Below are 18164 nucleotides of genomic sequence, written 5' to 3'. Positions count from 1 at the left end.
TTTAAAAAGAAGAAGAAGAAGAAGAAGAAGAAGAAGAAGAAGAAGAAGAAGAAGAAGAAGAAGAAGAAGAACCACAGCCTCTGGCTAACACAGCTTTCAAACTTGTTTCGATTCGAATAAGCGAAATGAATCCTGTTGCAGGTTTAAAAAAAAAAACCTAATAAAAGCAACAAGAGTGGTGTAAGTTTGGGGTGTGCTTTAAAACCCGAGTAGGGCAAAAGTAAGGAAGAGAAATGCAAATATGTACATTCTGCTCTAGCCTAATTATGCTGCCGTTGTGTGCAAACAGTTCTGTCCCTACAGTCAGTCAAATTAATTCCCTTCGCTGGGGTATTTTTTTTTTCCTGTACCGCACCTCCCCCCTTTACCACAGAAAATTTCCCATGAAGTAAAAGAGTTGGCGACTTCATATCTCAGGTGCAAAATGGAGACGCAAGCAGGGTAACTGAGCCTGAAACTAGTGTTGGTGAGTGGTGGCGCTGGGTACTGTCCCTTGGTTATTTAGTAAGGAGATGAATCCCACGTTTGCACCGAGCTGAAATAAAGCGGACTAGAACGAGAAAAAAAAAAAATAATAAACCCTCAAAAACACTTTTGTAGCAATCGGAGCTGGGAAAAGTGCTAAAGCGACGACAAGCCTCATCAAGTCCACAATGGCCTCTTTATCTACGCAAATGGCCTGGAGCTTTTGAAGCCACTTATCCAAAACGGGGCCCATGGGGGAGGGGCCTCCGACTCCCTTTGGGGACTCCATTCACTGCCCCCAGTGACTATGATGCTCCCTCCACCTCCCACCCCTTCTGCCCACTCTCAGATCTCAGACTCTGCAAAATACAGGCTCGAAATTCAGGACAAGTGTGACACCTACCTGTGAAAGGGGGGAACCGTCGCGTTGCGGGTTTGCGGTCCCTGCTGGGAGGCTGCGCCTCCATCCACAAGGCCGCGGGCCACCCTCACGGTCGCGGATGGAACAGTCACTGATTTAATCAAATCCAAAGAAGAGATCAATGCCCAATTTTGAAGGGGTAGAGGAGATGCTGACTTGGGGAAGCCTTCCCACTTGGCATCCCCTAACGCTCCTTGCCCGCATTAGCTAACAGCACCTTTGAAATAGTAATAAGGGCTAAATCCGGCATAAAATCGAACTCATTAGCAAAGTTCACCAGCTGATTGCTTTGCATAAAACACGACACTGATTGGAAGTAATTAGGTTAAGCGATGGCTCTCGGGTGGTGTGCGACTCTGCTTTGGTTGGTCATCTTTTTCTCCCTTCTGGAACACACTTGGGTCTCTTCTTGCTCCTCCAGGGTCCAATCTCCCCCTCAAGCACACTGCAAGGATGATCCAAATCCTCGGTCCCAGACTGGGCCGCGCCCCGTCGGGTTTGTGGCCTAATTACCGCCCCCTCCCCCGCCCGGACACACTATCTGTGACTGCACTTTTCATTCCCACTTTGAAAAAAGTTACAGTTGCACCTTTTGACCAAGGCAATTGACAATTTATTGAGGCTTCTGAGAAGTAATGAGTGGCTCTAGTTATGTTAAAATCTCCTTTAATTAAATATTTTGCATTTTACAAAGACCACTGCAGTTTCTCTTACTTTTTAAATCTAAGCGTATAACCTGTTTCCTTTCTGTAATAATACTTTAGCTCATACCCAGAAAAAAAAATCAATAGGTGTAAAAAATTAAATTAAACTTGTATTTTTAAACTATGAAACAGTTTGGGGGAACACAAATGTATATATTTATATTACAAAAAACATTAAATGTCTGTACAGGTGTCTTGATTTCATAATTTACTTCAAAGATACTGAATTATCAATTTAAATACAAAAATGCTACATTAAATATACAGAATAAGATTTAATACAAATTCTCTTAAGTTTTTTTTTCTTTTCAGTTGGTTAAAACAATTTTTTTTCGAGTGTGGAGATGTACACATTTTTATGCCACCCATCTCCATAAACTATAAACTTCTGAATAAGGGGGTAGTTTTTTTTTTTTTCTTTCTCTTTCTCTCTCTTGGTGATGGAAAAATAACTGCCAAGGCCATGGTTTTAATAAATTAGCAAAGTCCGGGGATACTGCACCAGAGTTAAATGTCGGACATACCTTTCTTCAATTCATAGGGGGAGTCTTTGCACAGGTCTAGCTGAGACTGGCTCCGCAACATTTTCGGGTCTTTAGCCAAAACGTCCGCACGATTCAACACCGTCTGATTTAATCCATTGAAATGAGAGCCTGGACCTGCTGTAGGACCTGGCCCTGGCCCTGGGTGGCCGTGAAGATGTCCGAAGGAGCCATAGTTCGTGTAGCCCGGATAGAAGGGCGCCGTGTAATAGAGAGGCCGGGACAGCACCGTCCCGCCTGGAAAGGGACACTGCGCCGAGGGTGAGCGTGCGGGCGCCGGGGCAGGAGACGCGCGGCTGCCTCCAAGGGTTTGCCCGCCCATGGGCCCGGGGCACGGTGGGCACGGAGAGCCCTCGCTCCCTCCGCCCCCGTCCTTGACCTTGTCCGAGGATGTGGCGATCTCTGCCAGAGACCACAGTTTGGGCTTGGCTAACACGGCCGGAGGCGGTGGCGGAGGTGGCGGTGGCGAATGGATGACCGAGGATCCGCCCGAGCTGGGGGGCAGCTCTCCGGCTGATGGGTGCGGGCCGGGCGCCGGCGCACTCGCGGGGTAGTGAGGGCCCGCGTCCTCCGCCAGACGCGCGCTTGCGGGCCCAGCCGGGGAGGGCTCGCCTGCGCGCGGGGGCCTGGCCAGCTCCTCGTGGCGGCCTTCCGAGGGCGACTCCTTAAAATCCGAGTCGCTGAGGCTGCCTTCAGTCTCCTTGCCGGCAGGGCTGAGCGGCCCCTGCAGCCGTTCACAGCCAGCAGCCACCTTCTGCTCTGCTCCTCCTGTGGGCGAAACCCAGGCTGTCAGAGGCGTGGAGGCCACGCGGCCGGGCCCGGGTTCCTGCCAGCAGAGGCAGGGACCCGTGCGCGCCCCCTCCAGGCCCCCTTTGCCTTTCGAGTCCCTCTCAACACACCCTTTCCCCGCATCCACCAACCTGCTTCGGGGCCCTCGAGGTCGCCCTTGTCCTCGGGCTTCTGTGGCTCGTCCTCGTCGTTCTTCTCCAGATCAATGTTCTCCTCCTCCTCCTCGTCCTCGCTGCGGTTCCGTGGCGTCCACGTCATCTTGTTCTCCTTCTTGAGGCGCCGGCGCGCGTTGGCGAACCAGGTGGACACCTGGGTGAGGGTCATCTTGGTGATGATGGCCAACATGATCTTCTCGCCCTTGGTGGGGTACGGGTTCTTGCGGTGCTCGTTGAGCCAGGCCTTGAGAGTGGCTGTAGCGTCCCGAGTGGCGTTCTTCCGGTACGCGGGGTCCCCGTAAGGATAGGAGCCCAGAGGTGCCGCGTAAGGGTGATATCCCAAGGAACCCGCCATACCGGGAGTGTGGTCGTAGGGAGAGCCCTGTGGGGGGCAGGCAGAGATTAGCTGAGTGAGAGTGTGAGCTACATAGCTACCCAAAAGGCTGAAACCCACTTTCCCTCTGTCCTTGGTTCTGCGTGCCAGCGCGGCCCACACTCCAGCTTCCCCTGAGGCAGACAGAGCTGGCTGGTTTAAACACAAGAGTGAGCACCTTCCCCCTCCTCAGAAGGTAGCAGGGCCCCCCAATTTCTAAATCTGGCCCTTCAGGATCCCTGAGGCTGTTCAGGGCTCGCCACACCACCCTGGAGGCCACTATCTGCTGGGGGACCTCCATGCCCAGGTCTTAGATCTGGCCTCTGCGGAAGGGCCCACGGTTCTCTTAGAGGCCTGAGTAGCCTCAGCAGCGGCTCAGAGCTCTGCTCCAGAACGGCCGCATGTTGGGCGCAAGGGGTACAACGAGGGAAGAAAAGGCTCTTTCTTTAATCTTCAAAGAAACGCTACAGACAAGCTGAGCCTTAGCCTGCACACCGACGGTCTAAAAAATGTTATCCCTAACTGAAGCCGTTGCGCTTTTCCAGAAAGCACACCCTGCCGTAAAAACCCGGATACACCGCATCTCGCTGGACGTTTCAAAAATTTAATACTTCCAAATCGGATTGCGAAGATAGGATTACGGATTTGCAACATTTTGGGGGATTAATTAAAGGCGAGGCCAAACACATTTACATAGATTTAGTACGCTACTACTGTTCGGAATCCGGGTCTGCTTCTTTTGAACTACTTTTCCAACATGGCAAAACCAAAAGAAAGAAAGAGGAAGAAGAAGAAATTTGCGGGTTGTCCCAGAGCTTTGGGCCAAATGCTGTTCTCTATAGTCAAGACCAAACCCCGACTCCCGCGCCCCAAACCCTTTCCCTTCAGCTCGGCGATCCCAGCGAGACGCGGCTTTCGCCGGAGCCACTCCAGAGCCCGCGGCTCCAGTGAAGCCGAACAAGACAATTGCTCAAGTTTGCAAGGGCCGCGAAGCTTGGCGGGTGAGGTGGCGCATAGGCCCGTGTCCACCGCAGCTAGGCTCTGTAGGCCTGGCCCCCGGCTGCCCGCTCGCTCGCCCGCCCGCCCGCCCGCCTCGGACCCAGCTCACACTCACCACGTACGAGAAGGCGGCGGCGGCCGCAGCCGCGGGGTCAGCGCCGTACTGGAGGTGCGAGTTGTAGCCCGGCGAGGGAGCTGTGAAGGCAGTGGAGCCAGCGTAGGGCGAGAATGCGGAGCCCGAAGAAGAGCGGCCGAGCTCATCCGTGCGGGGCCCCGAAATGACACTGGTGCTGTATGCGGGGCACGAGTAGAGCGCCAGCGAGGCGGACGGCTGGTACAAGTAGCCCTGCGGGTAGGACATGGCCACACACGGGCATGGGGCGCGCCGCGCCGCGGCGGCCAACGAGCCGGGCGGCGCCCTGCGAGGGCGAGCGAGCGAGCACCTGGCCTCTGGCTGCCCCGGGCCGCAGCTCTTCGAGCCCCGGCTCCCGGGCTCCGGCCCGCGGCGCCTCCTGGTTGGCTTCCCGCGCGCCTCCGGCTGCGACCGCCGCGCCCGCTCCTCTGCGCGCCCCGCTTGCCCGGGCTAGGCTTTCTCTCCCCCCACCCCCCTCCCTCGCTCTTTGCACCGGGGGGCTCTGCTTTTGGCTTTGCAAAGGTCCTGCCAAGATGCTAAGTTGGAAATTGAGGATTCTGACGCCTTGTGCGCGCGCGAAGCTCCTCCTTCCCGGGGTGTAGTCGGTGGGGGGGACTGGCAGGAGCCTCTGGCCGGCGGCAGCCAACCCGGCCGCCAGGCGCGTCTCGCCCTCTCCCTGTTCCTCCCCGGCTCCTCTCCCGCTCACTGGCGCTCCCCCTCGCCCCTCCCTAGCGCCCGCCTCTCCTCCGCCACCCCCTCTCCTCCTCTGCTCGGCCTCCCCCTCCTCCCTCCCCGACTCTTCCTCTCCTTCTCTCTTTCTCAGACTCTCGAGCGCCGGCCCCAGGATGACAATCACATCCCAAGCGCGCCGATCGCTTCCAACTTTCCTCTCCTCTTGCTAACTCTGGGCGGAGCGGCAGTCTCGACGCACAACTGGCCTCAGTCGTGACTCGGGCCGCTCGGCAACACAAAGGGAAAGACACCCAGGGCTGCGCTCGGGAGAACGCTCTGCGCCCTCCTCGCCAGTGCGAAGAGCGAAGTTGGAGGACGTCTTTTTCTCCCGAAAGCTGGGCTGGGAGGTGTTGCTTCTCCCTCCACGCTCCTCGGCCGCTTCTCCCTCCTGCCAGAGGTCTCTAGGTTGCGCTGGAGACCTAGAATTCAGATCCCAGGGAGAGTCGATGGATGCGGGCGCTCAGGGCACAGCGAGGCCGAGATGACCGCCTTTCTGCGCCAACAGCTGCAGCAGGTGGGCAAGAGCCAGGCCTAGGGTCCCCGCTGGGCCTTCCTTCCAGCAACCCCTGCCAGACGACGAGAGGAGGCTAGAGAGGAGACTCCGGGGTCTCTGGCTGGGGGTGTGGCTTTTCTCTGGAGCGAGGAAGGCAGTGGGCAAGAAGTGCCCGACGGAGAAGCTGTTCTACCCGAGTAGGTCCCCCAGACGCCCCCGGCCCCATTGCCATACCAAGTACCGTTGCCTGCTTCTCATGGCTAGCCTAGCCACGGGCAGCTCGCCCCATCAGGTCTGTGGGGCCGGAGGGTGTGGGATCTCGTCCCTTTTGTTCCACTAAGTCGCCTTCCCCCTCTCTCGCCCCCGCCCCAGTTCCACTGCAAACACTGGGCAGAACAGTGTCCAACCCAACCGCTGTTTGTTCAGCGAGGCGCTGGCCCGGCAAACACACACCACAAAGTCACAGGCAGAGTTCTCGGAACCCCCCCTCCACCCCCCAAACTCCCCACGGCCACACAGTGAGAAGGCAAAACAGACCCTCTGCCCTGGTCTCCACCTCCCGCCGCCGCAAATTACAGACGCACTGAAGCTATAGGACAGACAGGGGCGCTGGTGAACCAGGACCGCCGGCGGCAGAGTGCACACATCAAGCATTTTGTGGCCTTTCACATCCCAGCCACGCGCAGGCCGGAGCATAACTATACACAAAGTTTCCTGAAATGATTCTCACTGACCGGCAAGCAGTTTGCTTAGCTGGGGTCGTGGCACACACTCACTAACTAACCCACTCGGACCGCCCTAGGACCCGCACCGCGGCGCGCCTTCACGCACGCGCGCAGACTGCCCCCTCACTTAGCACTCAGGCTACAGGTTCCGCCCCCAAGAGGTTGGACCCCCGCGGACTACATTCTCCAAGAACCTCTAGGCCCACCCCGCCCTTCCACTACACAGCTTCGCCTCTCATTGGACATTGACCTCCACTAGCCCCACCTCTGGATGACGTAGTCCGCTTCCCTCGGAGTTCCAGCGCCGAGGGGGCGTGGCTGGGAAGGTCTTTGGCTGCGTATTGTCATGGAGACCAGAAGCGGTCCGCCGCCGAAGAGGGCGGTTGTGAGCTAGACTGAGCAGCACGCGGAACCCGAGCCCCGGGGAGCGTGCGGCGGCCTGAGGCTGCCTCTCGGGCTGACCATTCCGGGTTCGGGGTAGGCCGGGGTTCTACAGAGAGCGTCTCCGCCCCGACGCGCGGGACCCCGCCTCCCGCGGCCGCACCGCCCCCCCCCCGGCTCCGCCCGCTCAGCCCGGCTAACGGTCGGCGCGGCCTGCCACGAGGGAGCGTCCGCGGCCCGCGCTGAGCCGCTCACCAAGCCGATGGCGTGGACGCAGCCGGGCCCCGCGGTCTGCGTGCGGGCAGGCGCGCGTGGGCGTGTCTCCCTGGCCCACGCGTGTCCCCCGCATCAGTGTCTCGGCTCTGGTCCAGGACGAAGACTTCTGAAAGCGAGCCAAGGAGGTTTGTGCCACCGAGAGCCCAAGTCTGTCACTCAGACATCCTCATTACATAATCCTGCCACTTGGGCGGCTTGGCTGTTTCTGTTCCCCCCCCCCCCATCTTGCTCCCCACTCTGTATTTTTCTACTCTCTTCTTTTTGGTGTGAAGGACTAGAAAGAATCCTGCAAGATATTGTAACATTTAAAATTTATGGTTTTATTTCCGTGGTTGTCACCTCCGCTCTACATCAAATTTAAAGCTCATTTCTTAAGGATGTCTCTATTTTCTGCTTTATTTGCACACTGATGGCTCTGCTCCTCTGCCGGCCTCGGCCGCCTGCGTCTGTTACAGAATCGTGTTAATAACTGAGGGAAGGCTAAAGCTGATCATTAGCAGGCAGACGGAATTCAGATAGCATCTGGCGTCCTTTCTCCCTGTTTACAAGAAAGCTTTTATATTCTCGCTTGGTAAACACATTCTCGTTGGCAAACACAAGGTTTTAACTTTTTATCTTGATACTAGGGGAGAATTGTAACCCCTTACCCCCCTCACACACACACACATTCATTTTTCCTTTCTGTTCAGTCGGCTTTTCCATTTGGGAAATTGTTCATTTGTTAGCAGTAGTTCCGGGTCTCTTGTCGCTGAAGCTCTTTATACACACCAACAGAGGTAGGACCTATATTCCCTCATGCCAAGTCACCAAGACTTTTTTATTTCCTCTTACTGCTGCATTTGTATATTTCTAAACATGTCGTACGAGGGATAGGTTACTCTGATTGTTTTTAATGTAGACTTGTTAAGCTTCATTTAAAAACTTGCCAAGGGTTTATTGGTTTGTCATGTCTGCACGGATCCAGTTATGCCTAGCTCTTAAAACATAGAGCTTTAAAATAAGACCCACGATTGTGCTGCCAAGATCTGGCATGGAGCTGGCTCTTCAAGTTCTGGACAAGTAGGGCTGTCATTGTTTCTATCAAGTGCAAAGGAGGTGACGCCTGTTTATTTAGTGTAATAGCTGTTTACAGTTAAAACTTTAAAGACTTACAAAAGTAGATCTGCTGGATTTTAAAGATCTCGTCATTCTTGTGGCAGAGGCACACCACCAGCATCAGGAAAGGCAACAGATTGCTTCTGTCCTATCACTTTGCTGTTTTCGAGTGTACTTAAAGGATTATGATTGATAAGGCTGTCTTGCTGGAGAATGTTGACACAGGTGTGCATCGTTATCTTAATTAAGATCCAGAGAAAATGTTGTCTATAAATGGAGACACAAGAAGAAGGCATAATTTTGTACAGTTTTGCTTTTGGAGACTTTAATTGCTCTTGAAACCTGTCTTTGAGCTTCCAGATTTTATGAGCAGTTTGGCAACAGAAGTTTTAGAGAGGAATGATAGTTTAATGTTAAGTGTTCTGGCATGTTCTAATACTACTTGTGGCTTTTTGGCAATACTTTGTGTCGGCTTTCTTTGTGCTCTGTCTTTGTGGAATAATGGCTCTCAATTTCTAAAGCAAAGCATAAATAGAGGGCTGTATTGTTAGGCAGACAGTCATTAATGGTCGGAATCAATCTGTTGGGGAAGACGTGTTTAGTGTGCAAGAAACAGGAGGGAAATACTGAAAAGGTAAATAGATGAGAAATATATCCCTTTTAAGGTTTGAGGAAGGACACATTCTTCCCAGGAGCCTTGGTGATGTAAAATAATTCTCTTCATATTGTCAAGTGCATAGCTGCAATGTTTATGGAATGCCTCCTTTTCGTTTGTAGAAATGAGGAAAACTTTCACTCCTTCCAGAATACTGTATTTTATATTTTAACTGGTGAGCAAATGATAATACGGTATTCGTTTAGTACCTAGATTATAACCTGGGCACTCATTAAAATAATAGTAGCATCCTCCACTAGGAATTGGTGTGAAAGCAACAACAAAGGGGGGATGCTGGTGGCCACTTACCCTCTGCTTACCTTGCACCTCAGACCATTTAACAGAAGAGCTACATTAAAATTTTCCCTCCTCTTTGTAGCTCGACATTTCCTGGAAGCTGGCTGTCAACCAGCATTTGTGTACGATGTGTCCATGCTTTCCTTTACTATTAAACCTCAGGGTAGAAAGAGGAAATGAAAGTGAAGGGACCCTGGGCATCTGATGGGAAAGGCCAGGTGGAGAGTCACGGCTGATTCTTGACTTCAAGGATAATTAGCTGGTTAGAATTACACGGGGAGCTAAAATCAAAGGAAGACTTACTTAGACTTGCTTGCTGATACTGAAACAAGAGCATTCATTTTGAGATAATTGCTTTATTTATCCCTCCCACCTCCCCCCCATCAAAATGTTTTCTCTGGCAGCTACAGTCCCCATCTTTTATGCTATTATGCAGTATTATTTTTAAATTAGATATATTATGTTAAAAGAGATAGACTATTAATACAAATGATTTCCCCATTTTAATTAATAATACAATTATGAATGTTTGTATGTTCTGTAAATCTTAAGAAGAATGGCAGTGTTCTTTAAGCTGATGAGCTGGAAATGAATGAAATCCTGTAATCCTTTGTGAATTGGCTGTGTTGTTTAAAATAGATTATGAGCACAGTGTCATAATTGGAACAATGTTTTAATTCTGAAACGCCTTCACCTGCTTTGAGAGGTAGTGTGTCTGTCTTTATCTATTTCCCTTCAGTCACTACACTGCATTAGCTTCTGCTTTTAGCATCATTTTGGTAGAGAACAGTTTTTTCTGAACAGAACCGCAGCTGACACATCTCTATGAACATGTAAAACCTAGTGGTGAGTTTTTTCCTTGTTCAATAATGAGTAGTTTGCGTTCCCAGCTCTCCTCTGAAGTGCAATACTGACGACTTACTTCTGTATAAATTGGCTGTGTTTCATAGCTCTAGTATAGCTCCACAACAATTTAGCTTGCAAATCAACTTAGATGATTCAAAATTGAAAACCAGTATATTGTAATATAGTTTGTGTGTAAGTCTTTATTAGTGAGGATGCACTTAACATTTGTTCAGGAAAGGAGAATATAATTTTCTCCTGCAGCTGTCATTTGTATAATCCATTTTTCTAGCCTTTTCTCAGGCTAATGATATCCCACACCTTGATCAGCTCTTATTTGTTTATTTCCCATAATATGGAATGATACCTTGGAGAAAATTGCATTAGACTGTTATACCTAATATCCCCAAAGTATTGCTAGTGTTCTAGGTTATCTTATACAGAATCATTTCTATTTCCTGTGCATGTGCTAACACAACATTTCCATAATATATTTGGATATTTCAGCTAAGTTTACTTCCGAACTATGGGGTTGTTTTCCACATGGATTGAGATCTGTCCTTGCACTTCCCAAGACATACCTGAGTGTTCTGGGTGCTCCTGTGCGTGAAGCTGCCAAACAGTACCAAGGCAGCTTCACCAGAGTATGCGGCTTCACCAGAGTATGCGTATCAGTAAGAGGGGTGAGGTATGGATGGTGGGGAAATGTCACCTGAGGGCTTTGATTATTAAATTCTATTACCGCACTAAACAGGAATTCAGTAAATTTAAAAATTGTCAATTTGTGGAGTGACTGAATAATTTATCATTTGTCTTGGGATTGCATTGAATAATTTATTTGAATGATATCATTGGATGGTGAAATTTATAAACATATTTTTTACAATTAAAATCAAGACCAAGGTTGTGATATTTATTAGAAATTAAATTACTATTTAAAGGAAGTAATAGAGTTAAAACAAATCATGTTTTGAAATTATTTTAATGATCTGGTTCTTTTAAGAATAACTTTAGGCATAAGTATGCCGCTCTTAATGATAGAAAGTATGCAGGTATATGCAAAGCTTTTCATTGTTATTCAAATTAGGATTGTTAGTTATAGGTGGTTGAGAAAGAATTACTTTGCAGAATATTTGTGCTTTCTAAGGAATAGAGCAAAGAACTGGACCTACTGTATTGCAACATTTATTAGCAATAAAGTTGGTAGCTAATTCTACCCCTCCCCCCCCAAAAAAAGCTAATTTTACTGAAGGCAGACTAGTTAATCTAGCCTTTGCTAAAACAAATGCTTTTCTGTAAATTGTTGTTATCAGCATTAGTGTGGTCTTGGTCTTGTTGTGTGAAATGCTATTTAATTGTTTGTAAATAATAGACTTGTGTTCCCGGTACCTATTGGAACCTATAGAACTCTGGGCTAAAGCATTCTAGCAAGCTAGAAGTATAGCACAAACGTAAAGAAAATGTTAGGCAGGCAGAAATCAGACTCCTCGTTGTCTACCTTTAAGCCCAGGGTTCTCTTTTGCTTTTAAATCATGATAGAGTTGTTGAATTTAAACGTAAGAGGATTGAGGTTTGGTTTTCTTTTTTTCTCCTAAGGATCATTATTGGTATATACATAGATATGGATATGTATTCGGGTCTATCAAGTTTCACCTCTGTTGTGAGCTGGGTTTACAGTTAAGAGTCAGGTTTTATTAAAGGTATTTAGATACTTCTGACTCTTCCTCTTATGAAGTAGATATGTGGGGCGGGGACAGCGGGAGACACTGTTGAGCATATCAAGAGCTATCCTTTTTGTAGTAATAGGTTAAGGCTGATGAATTGAGAAGGTTGTACTAAATGTTCTCTAGTGGACATAGCTAAGGAGTATGCTTTTTAGGAAATGCATCATCCAGGAATAAAATCAATTGAGGTATTAGTAATTAAGTTGTAATTCTATGAAGGAAGGAAGTGGTGAGAGAGATGAAGCTAACTGTGGCCGTTTTCTCTTTAAGAATCACAGTTGGTAAAGGAATCCCTGACTGCCTGGTGGAAGGAGGTGCTTCAGAAGACAGTGAGGTAATATTATCTCTTGTCAAGAGCACTTTTGTCTGTAATCCTGAACCTTATCATACATGAGAACTCTGTCCAGTAGACCGAGTTTCTTTCATTTTGAGCTATGGGAACCATCCTTTTCTTTTTTTCCTGCTAACTTTCTGTGCCTGCTTCTTCCAGGGCCATGGACTGTGTTAGCTGAGAAATAGCATTTCGGCCTACTCAGTGCCCTTAAAATAGCTTCTTTCTGCGAATTAGATCTGTGACGGCATCCTGCACAGCTCTAGCAGATGACATTTCAGTTTGGGGCAGACATGCATCCAGCCTGTTGTCCACCCAACCTCATTTTCCTCCTCTTCCTTTGTTGCATTAACTTAGGGATGGATTCTCCAGGGTGGCTGACCACCAGCAGCCCAGCCTAGCACAAGGGTAGGCCCTGGGATATAAAGACCCCAGCAACAGCCTGACTGGGGCAAGCTGGCCGTGGTTTCTTTCCCAGGTTTCAGGCTGAGCTCTATTGGCTTTCTATTGGCCCTGGCCAGGCCCATCTTTTCCCTTCCCACTATACTAAGTTAGCTACTACGTTCTCTGCAGCTGTTGCTGGGGCTCACACAGAGTAAAAGGCTCTGCTACATTCTGGATGGCATCTCTGATAATTTACCCATGTGCATTTTTGTCTTGAAACCTACTGCTGGCATTGAAATCTAAGATTCCTGAAAAACAACATTGGGCTCCAACTGCATCTTCAGGAGAGGCCCTGTCTTCTGGCCGTGTGTTACCATGTTGACCAAGAAGGTTCAGTTATAAATCAGTCCATTTACAAGATCAATTACTTTGTCTGGGAATGTTGACATAGACCTCAATCGTTTAATAGTATTTATATCTGTTTGTTTTTCTTTTTAAGAAAGGCAACATTTTCCCTGTCATTACAAATTTTTACCTCCTGACCTATATCTAGTAAGGGACATTAATAAAACAGAAAAGGGCTTCATGGTGTCTAATTATATAATTAGGAAAATGGTAAGAATGTGGTAGCTCAAATTGATTTCTTCCGTTAAAGGTACAAGAGCACATTTATAATCACAAACCTTCAGAAGAAAACTGTGGGTAGTCTGTAAGTCCAGTGTTGTTTGAGGGAGGCCTGGGACAGAGGGAGGAGTATTAGTTTTAAATTCTTTTCTCCATGTCCATTCACAGGGTGTCAGCAGCTGGGTAGCCATTACAGTGTAGTCAGAAAATGCCCATAGCAGAGCACTTATCTGGAGGCAGTTTACATTGGCACAGGAATCAGAATTGTGACCATGACCAACCTCACACCTGGCATGGTCAGGTTGGTACTCCTGCTTTAACACAGCAGTTGACGGTGCAGCTTGCGTCCTGCCAGATGCAGGGTGTTTTCCAGCGGACAAGGTCTTACTGGTAATTTAGAACGTTACAACATTACAAAGTTGAACTGTGTTTATTAATAGAAGGAAAATGTATAATTCAACATTTGGGCATCTGAGACCTTTCTACTTATTTTTTTTTCAGATCATAGGAGTATCGTCTTGACTTGTCTGACACTATTTTTTGCCATTGTTATAGGGATAGAATTTTAGAATATGCTGGAACCCATGTGTCTTGTTAATTCCAGATCTTATTCTCTATAATTTTTTTTTTTTAAACTAAAAGGCACAAGTGTTTTAGAGTATACTTGGAGTCCTGGGCTGCAAGGATTCCCCACCCATCAGGACATGGAAATGCAGCCTTGATTAATTTCAAGCTGTGAAAGGAGCAGGTAAAACTACTCACAGCAGAAATTTACTAATGCACCAACCATTTAAATTAAATGTTTGTTAACATAATACTGATGGCATTTTCTCCTCCTCCTCCTTGTGGTTTTGTCCAACTGGATGTTCCAGTGGCAGTTGCACTGACTGTTAAGTCTTTAAATGATGAGACCATTATGTGAAGTGATTTTGAAATGAGAGACCCCAGCCAAGAATTACATCTGCTCCCATCTCCTTCAAATCATACTTGATGGCAGTACAGATTATGATTGATTTGTTTGTGACAGATTGCAGGAAACAGTCATTGATTTTTCAATATTTTACCTTAAAATTATTTACAGTTGTAACCATAGGGAGGTATTTCCATGGGCTGTCAGCCCCTGGAAGACTAAGATAATATTCCCTGCTCTCTGACAAGACAAATTACCTGTAATGAGTGCAGTAGCTGAAGGGTATACTTTTATTTTAAAATATGTCAATAACCCCAGTGACTAAACGAATATTGATTTAGCATAATGAAGCTTGAGTAATGTGAAAATGAGCTTTTTCAAGGGGCCTGGTAAAGACTTTCTTTTTAGCTGCTTGTAAGAAGCTTTTCATTCCTCGCAGCTAGCTAGGGAAATACAGATTTTCTAAGCACCCCACCAGGAACGATGGTGTTGCCTGTGAGGCCTGGAGTCTCAACGCCAGGCCCTTGGATTTAAGGGTCTCCTCAAGTCTTATTTTGAAGTGTTCTTTTTAGGCACAGACTTACTGGGTTTGTTTGATGTTATCTTGAACTGGCCTAATATTTTTACAGTTTCCACACTAAAATGAAAACATACGCACAGCCATCTATAGATGATACTGGGTTTTATTAAGATATTTTACGTGGTTATTGTAGTAGTTAATGTGTGGTGTTTTATGGCAGGCCACCTCTGTCTTGACACCAGATCCCTTTCTCTGTAAGTGAAGATTAATCCCGAGTGCTGGGTTTTAGACATCACTGCAGATTTTCATCAGATTTTGTTCCCTTCTTACATGTAATCCGCAACTTTTTATGGACTGAGATCTCAATACATAAAATCTTTTGAACAAGAAATAGATACTTGTGTGTTTATACATCTGAGTATATAAAGATTCTAGTCTGACTCGTATCCCCATGTCTTACTGGTAAGGAGAAAGTGTGGTGAATCAGGCTAGTGACATTTACCAGGAAAAGACATATTCATAAACGATAACACAATGATATTTCATGGGAACCTAACTCAATTTATGCTAAGTCATAAAATCAATATGTAAAATCCTTTTAGAAATTAAAAAACTAGTTGATTTAAGGGAACTTTGCCGACTGTGCTTGCCCCCTGATGATAAGACACTGGAAATGTGGAGAAAAAAATTGAAAATGCAACTAATATCTAAAGATGAGCTTGAGAGCAGAGAACTATTGTTTCACAGTTTCCCTAAGAATTGCCTAAGGTGTGGTATGGGTGGCCTCTGTTTCTTGTCTTTGTTGTATTCTGCAGTGAAGTGGGTGTGTTGTGAAAGGCTGTAGCTGTGGCGTCCTGCCTCCAAGGGTTCATCTCACACCAGTCACCTCCCCACCACAGGGAATTTAAAATAAAGAAACGGGAGGGAAGGACCACCGGAGCAAGTAGCCTAGAATCTTCAGCCAGTTATATTGATTGATAGTTTTTAAGTAAGTCTAATAAATGTAGAATTATATCTTTTAAGGGAAAACAAATACAGTAGTTTTTCTTCCATAGATTTTTAAATAATGTATCTTTCATTAGACCAATCTGTGTTAAGCAAAACTGTCTATGTTGTTGTTTAGTTTATCTGGGGTAAAGTAAAGCATTATAATAGTACCTTGCATCCCTTCACTAAATTTGTATCTCTTCATCTTACAGTACATGTAGAATCATCTTTGTAAACTTAAGTAGTTAAAAGTAAAGGCTTTTTGGAGAAAATTCTTCCCTTGAGTATTATACTTGTCTCTATTTCTTTTCATTCCTTAAAAAAAAAAATCTTGCCCCAGTCCTCCTTTAGGGGAAAACTTTTTGCAGAAAACAGTTTTGTTTTACAATTATTCATGTGATTACATAGTTAAAAGTTATAAAGGAAGAAAGACCCCTGCCTTCAGAATCTTTCTTATTTGTATCTATTAAGACAGACAGTTTTCTCTGACATGGTTCATACCAATCTACTTAATTTTTTCACCAGAATTCACTTTACTATGTTTCACCTGACTTTCCATGATAATTGAATATAGGAACAAATTGTAGCATATATATAGCATATAATTCTGTTTTCCATATGACCTCCGCCACTTGCAGAATTATACCACCCCTTCTAGGGGAGGTCCAATCCCTTATACAGACTGTAGCCTACTGCTTACAAAGGCTGTATTGCACTTGCCCGGGATGATATTTTTGTTACTGAAAACATGTTAAAGAAGCAGTGAGAGAGAACACTTCACCCCATTGCCAAGTTATGAAAATGCTTCCACGGGTAGCATGTTCCCTTGGTGTCCACACTTGATTAGTAGTGTGTCTTCTCCCAAACATGAAGCAACATGGCCAAGTGAAGTTGCAACCAGTAACATACAAGATATTAAGGACTGACAGCGATCATGACAAATAACCACTGATTTTAGACTCACCGACTGCCCCTGGGTTTCCTGAGATCTCTCTCCATCTAAATGCGAAGGACACAGAGCTCATTGGCCCTCGGGCGATGCTGGCGTCGTGTTTGGAGGTAACTGTCTGTGGACTACAGTATTCTCCCAGTGTCAATCCATAGTCACTGCAAAGGTGAGGTGCTTCTATATCACTAGCTTTATTGAAAATGCTTAATATTACAATGCATTGTTGAAAATTTGCTGCTCTAATCAAAGAATAGAAAAAATGAAATAAATTTTATGTGTTAATTCTTTTTTCTAAAATAAAATGTCTTTATTTGATTGAATGAATATTGATGATTAAAAAGAGTTCTAAAAATTCTTTTGCTTTCATGATTCTTGTAGCAATCAGATATCATTAGGTAGGCCTAAAATCACTTTCTAACCTGCCTCTATTATACTTATAGGAGAAAAAAGGTGACAGGCATCCACATATACTTTTTGATTCTCTACATTACAGCCTCCCAATAGAACATTTCTTCCTGAACATATCTATCAGTGCAGTTCAGACTCTGGAAGAAAATGACCTCTCCTGGCAAAGCCTTCGCTGTGTGCGGGAACATCAGATTTATGTAAAGAAGGTTGGTATCCCTTCTCCTTTTGGGTAGCTATAACCTACTTCCTTGCCAGCTGGGAATTCGTCATCATGGCAGCCTTGGTAGCATCAGAATTAGTCTACAGAGGGTGCCTCCAGTCTAGTGGCAGGAACCTGAAAGGTGTGTCTTCCTAGAGATACTCCTAGACCAGGAACCAGGATAGTCAGAGATGCTCACAGGTGCAGAAATTGCTATGGGTTTTGTCTGAGTGGCCCCATTTGTACTTCTTCCACCTCCATAGGTGTTACAAAGACTCCAAACCCTGGGGTAATTTCTGAAGCTTAGATCTCAGTATAACAAAGCAAAACCAGTAACTAAAATGTTTCCTTTCTTGGGTTTTTTGTTCTCTCTCTCTCTTCCTCTCTCCCCATCTTTCCCTCTCTCCTCCCCCATCCCCGTCCTCCCCACTTCTCTCTCTCTCTCTCTCTGTGTGTATGTGTGTGTTGTTTTTGTTATCATTTTTTTGTTTTGTTTTGCTTTTCTGTATAGTCCTAGCTGTTCTGGAACTTTCTATGTAGAATAGTCTGGCCTCAAACCCAGACATCTGCCTGCCTTGGTCTCTTAAGTGCTAGAACTAAAGTCTGTGCCACCAACACCTGGGGCCCCTTCTTAATTTTATCTTAGTTAAACTTTATATTTTGAAATAATTATAGGTTCAAAGGAAGTTGTACAAAATAATATAAATGTCCTTGAACCCTTTCCACAGTTTTCCCCAAAAGTAATATTTATTTTGCAGTGTATTTAATGTCACAGTCTAGATATTGATGTTGAAAATCAAGATAGGAACATTTCCATCACTACAAAGACCTCATCTTGCCCCTTTGTGACCAGGCTTCTGCCTCCTTCTCCCCTTCCCACAGCTGCAGCAACCTTTAGTCTGCCCCCTAAGCCTATGAATGTTACCTAAGCATGGCAGGTAACCTTTGGGATCAGCATGTTTTATGAAGCTTCAGGGTGTGTGTGTGTGTGTGTGTGTGTGTGTGTGTCTGTGTGTGTCTGTTTGTTTTAACCACCTCTACAATTTAACC

The 18164-nt window shown here is 46.5% G+C and overlaps 2 protein-coding genes across 12 annotated transcripts in view; one reads left to right on the top strand and one right to left on the bottom strand.

Moving 5' to 3' along the window:
- Window positions 1-1481: 1481 nt before the first annotated feature.
- Irx5 (iroquois homeobox 5) lies at window positions 1482-5260 on the bottom strand. Its single transcript, XM_031340851.1, has 3 exons — window positions 4564-5260; window positions 3053-3458; window positions 1482-2900 (listed from the first exon to the last, which is right to left on the bottom strand). Exons 1-3 carry the CDS (start codon window positions 4807-4809, stop codon window positions 2098-2100), a joined length of 1455 nt encoding a protein of 484 aa, XP_031196711.1. The 5' UTR covers window positions 4810-5260; the 3' UTR covers window positions 1482-2097.
- A 1595-nt stretch (window positions 5261-6855) lies between these two features.
- LOC116069864 overlaps window positions 6856-18164 on the top strand; it is a 30015-nt gene continuing 18706 nt past the window's right edge. For 2 of the 11 annotated variants that reach the window (XR_004110180.1, XR_004110178.1), the window contains exons 1-4: window positions 6858-7313; window positions 12073-12136; window positions 16517-16673; window positions 17001-17121. Coding sequence is in view for 4 of the 11 variants with exons in the window: in XM_031340852.1 (XP_031196712.1) it covers window positions 7175-7313; window positions 12073-12136; window positions 17001-17121 (324 nt within the window). In the remaining 7 variants the exon portion in view is untranslated. Of the gene's footprint in view, window positions 7314-12072; window positions 12137-16516; window positions 16674-16947; window positions 17122-18164 lie in introns of all 11 variants that reach the window. The other 9 variants (XM_031340854.1, XM_031340855.1, XR_004110179.1 and 6 more) reach the window with 8 other exon arrangements.

This window comes from Mastomys coucha, unplaced genomic scaffold, assembly GCF_008632895.1.
Source record: "Mastomys coucha isolate ucsf_1 unplaced genomic scaffold, UCSF_Mcou_1 pScaffold22, whole genome shotgun sequence".
In the NCBI taxonomy this organism is placed as follows: Eukaryota; Metazoa; Chordata; class Mammalia; order Rodentia; family Muridae; genus Mastomys; species Mastomys coucha.
Note: the sequence above shows the minus strand (reverse complement) of the source record. Positions and strands in the feature narration are given on the sequence as shown.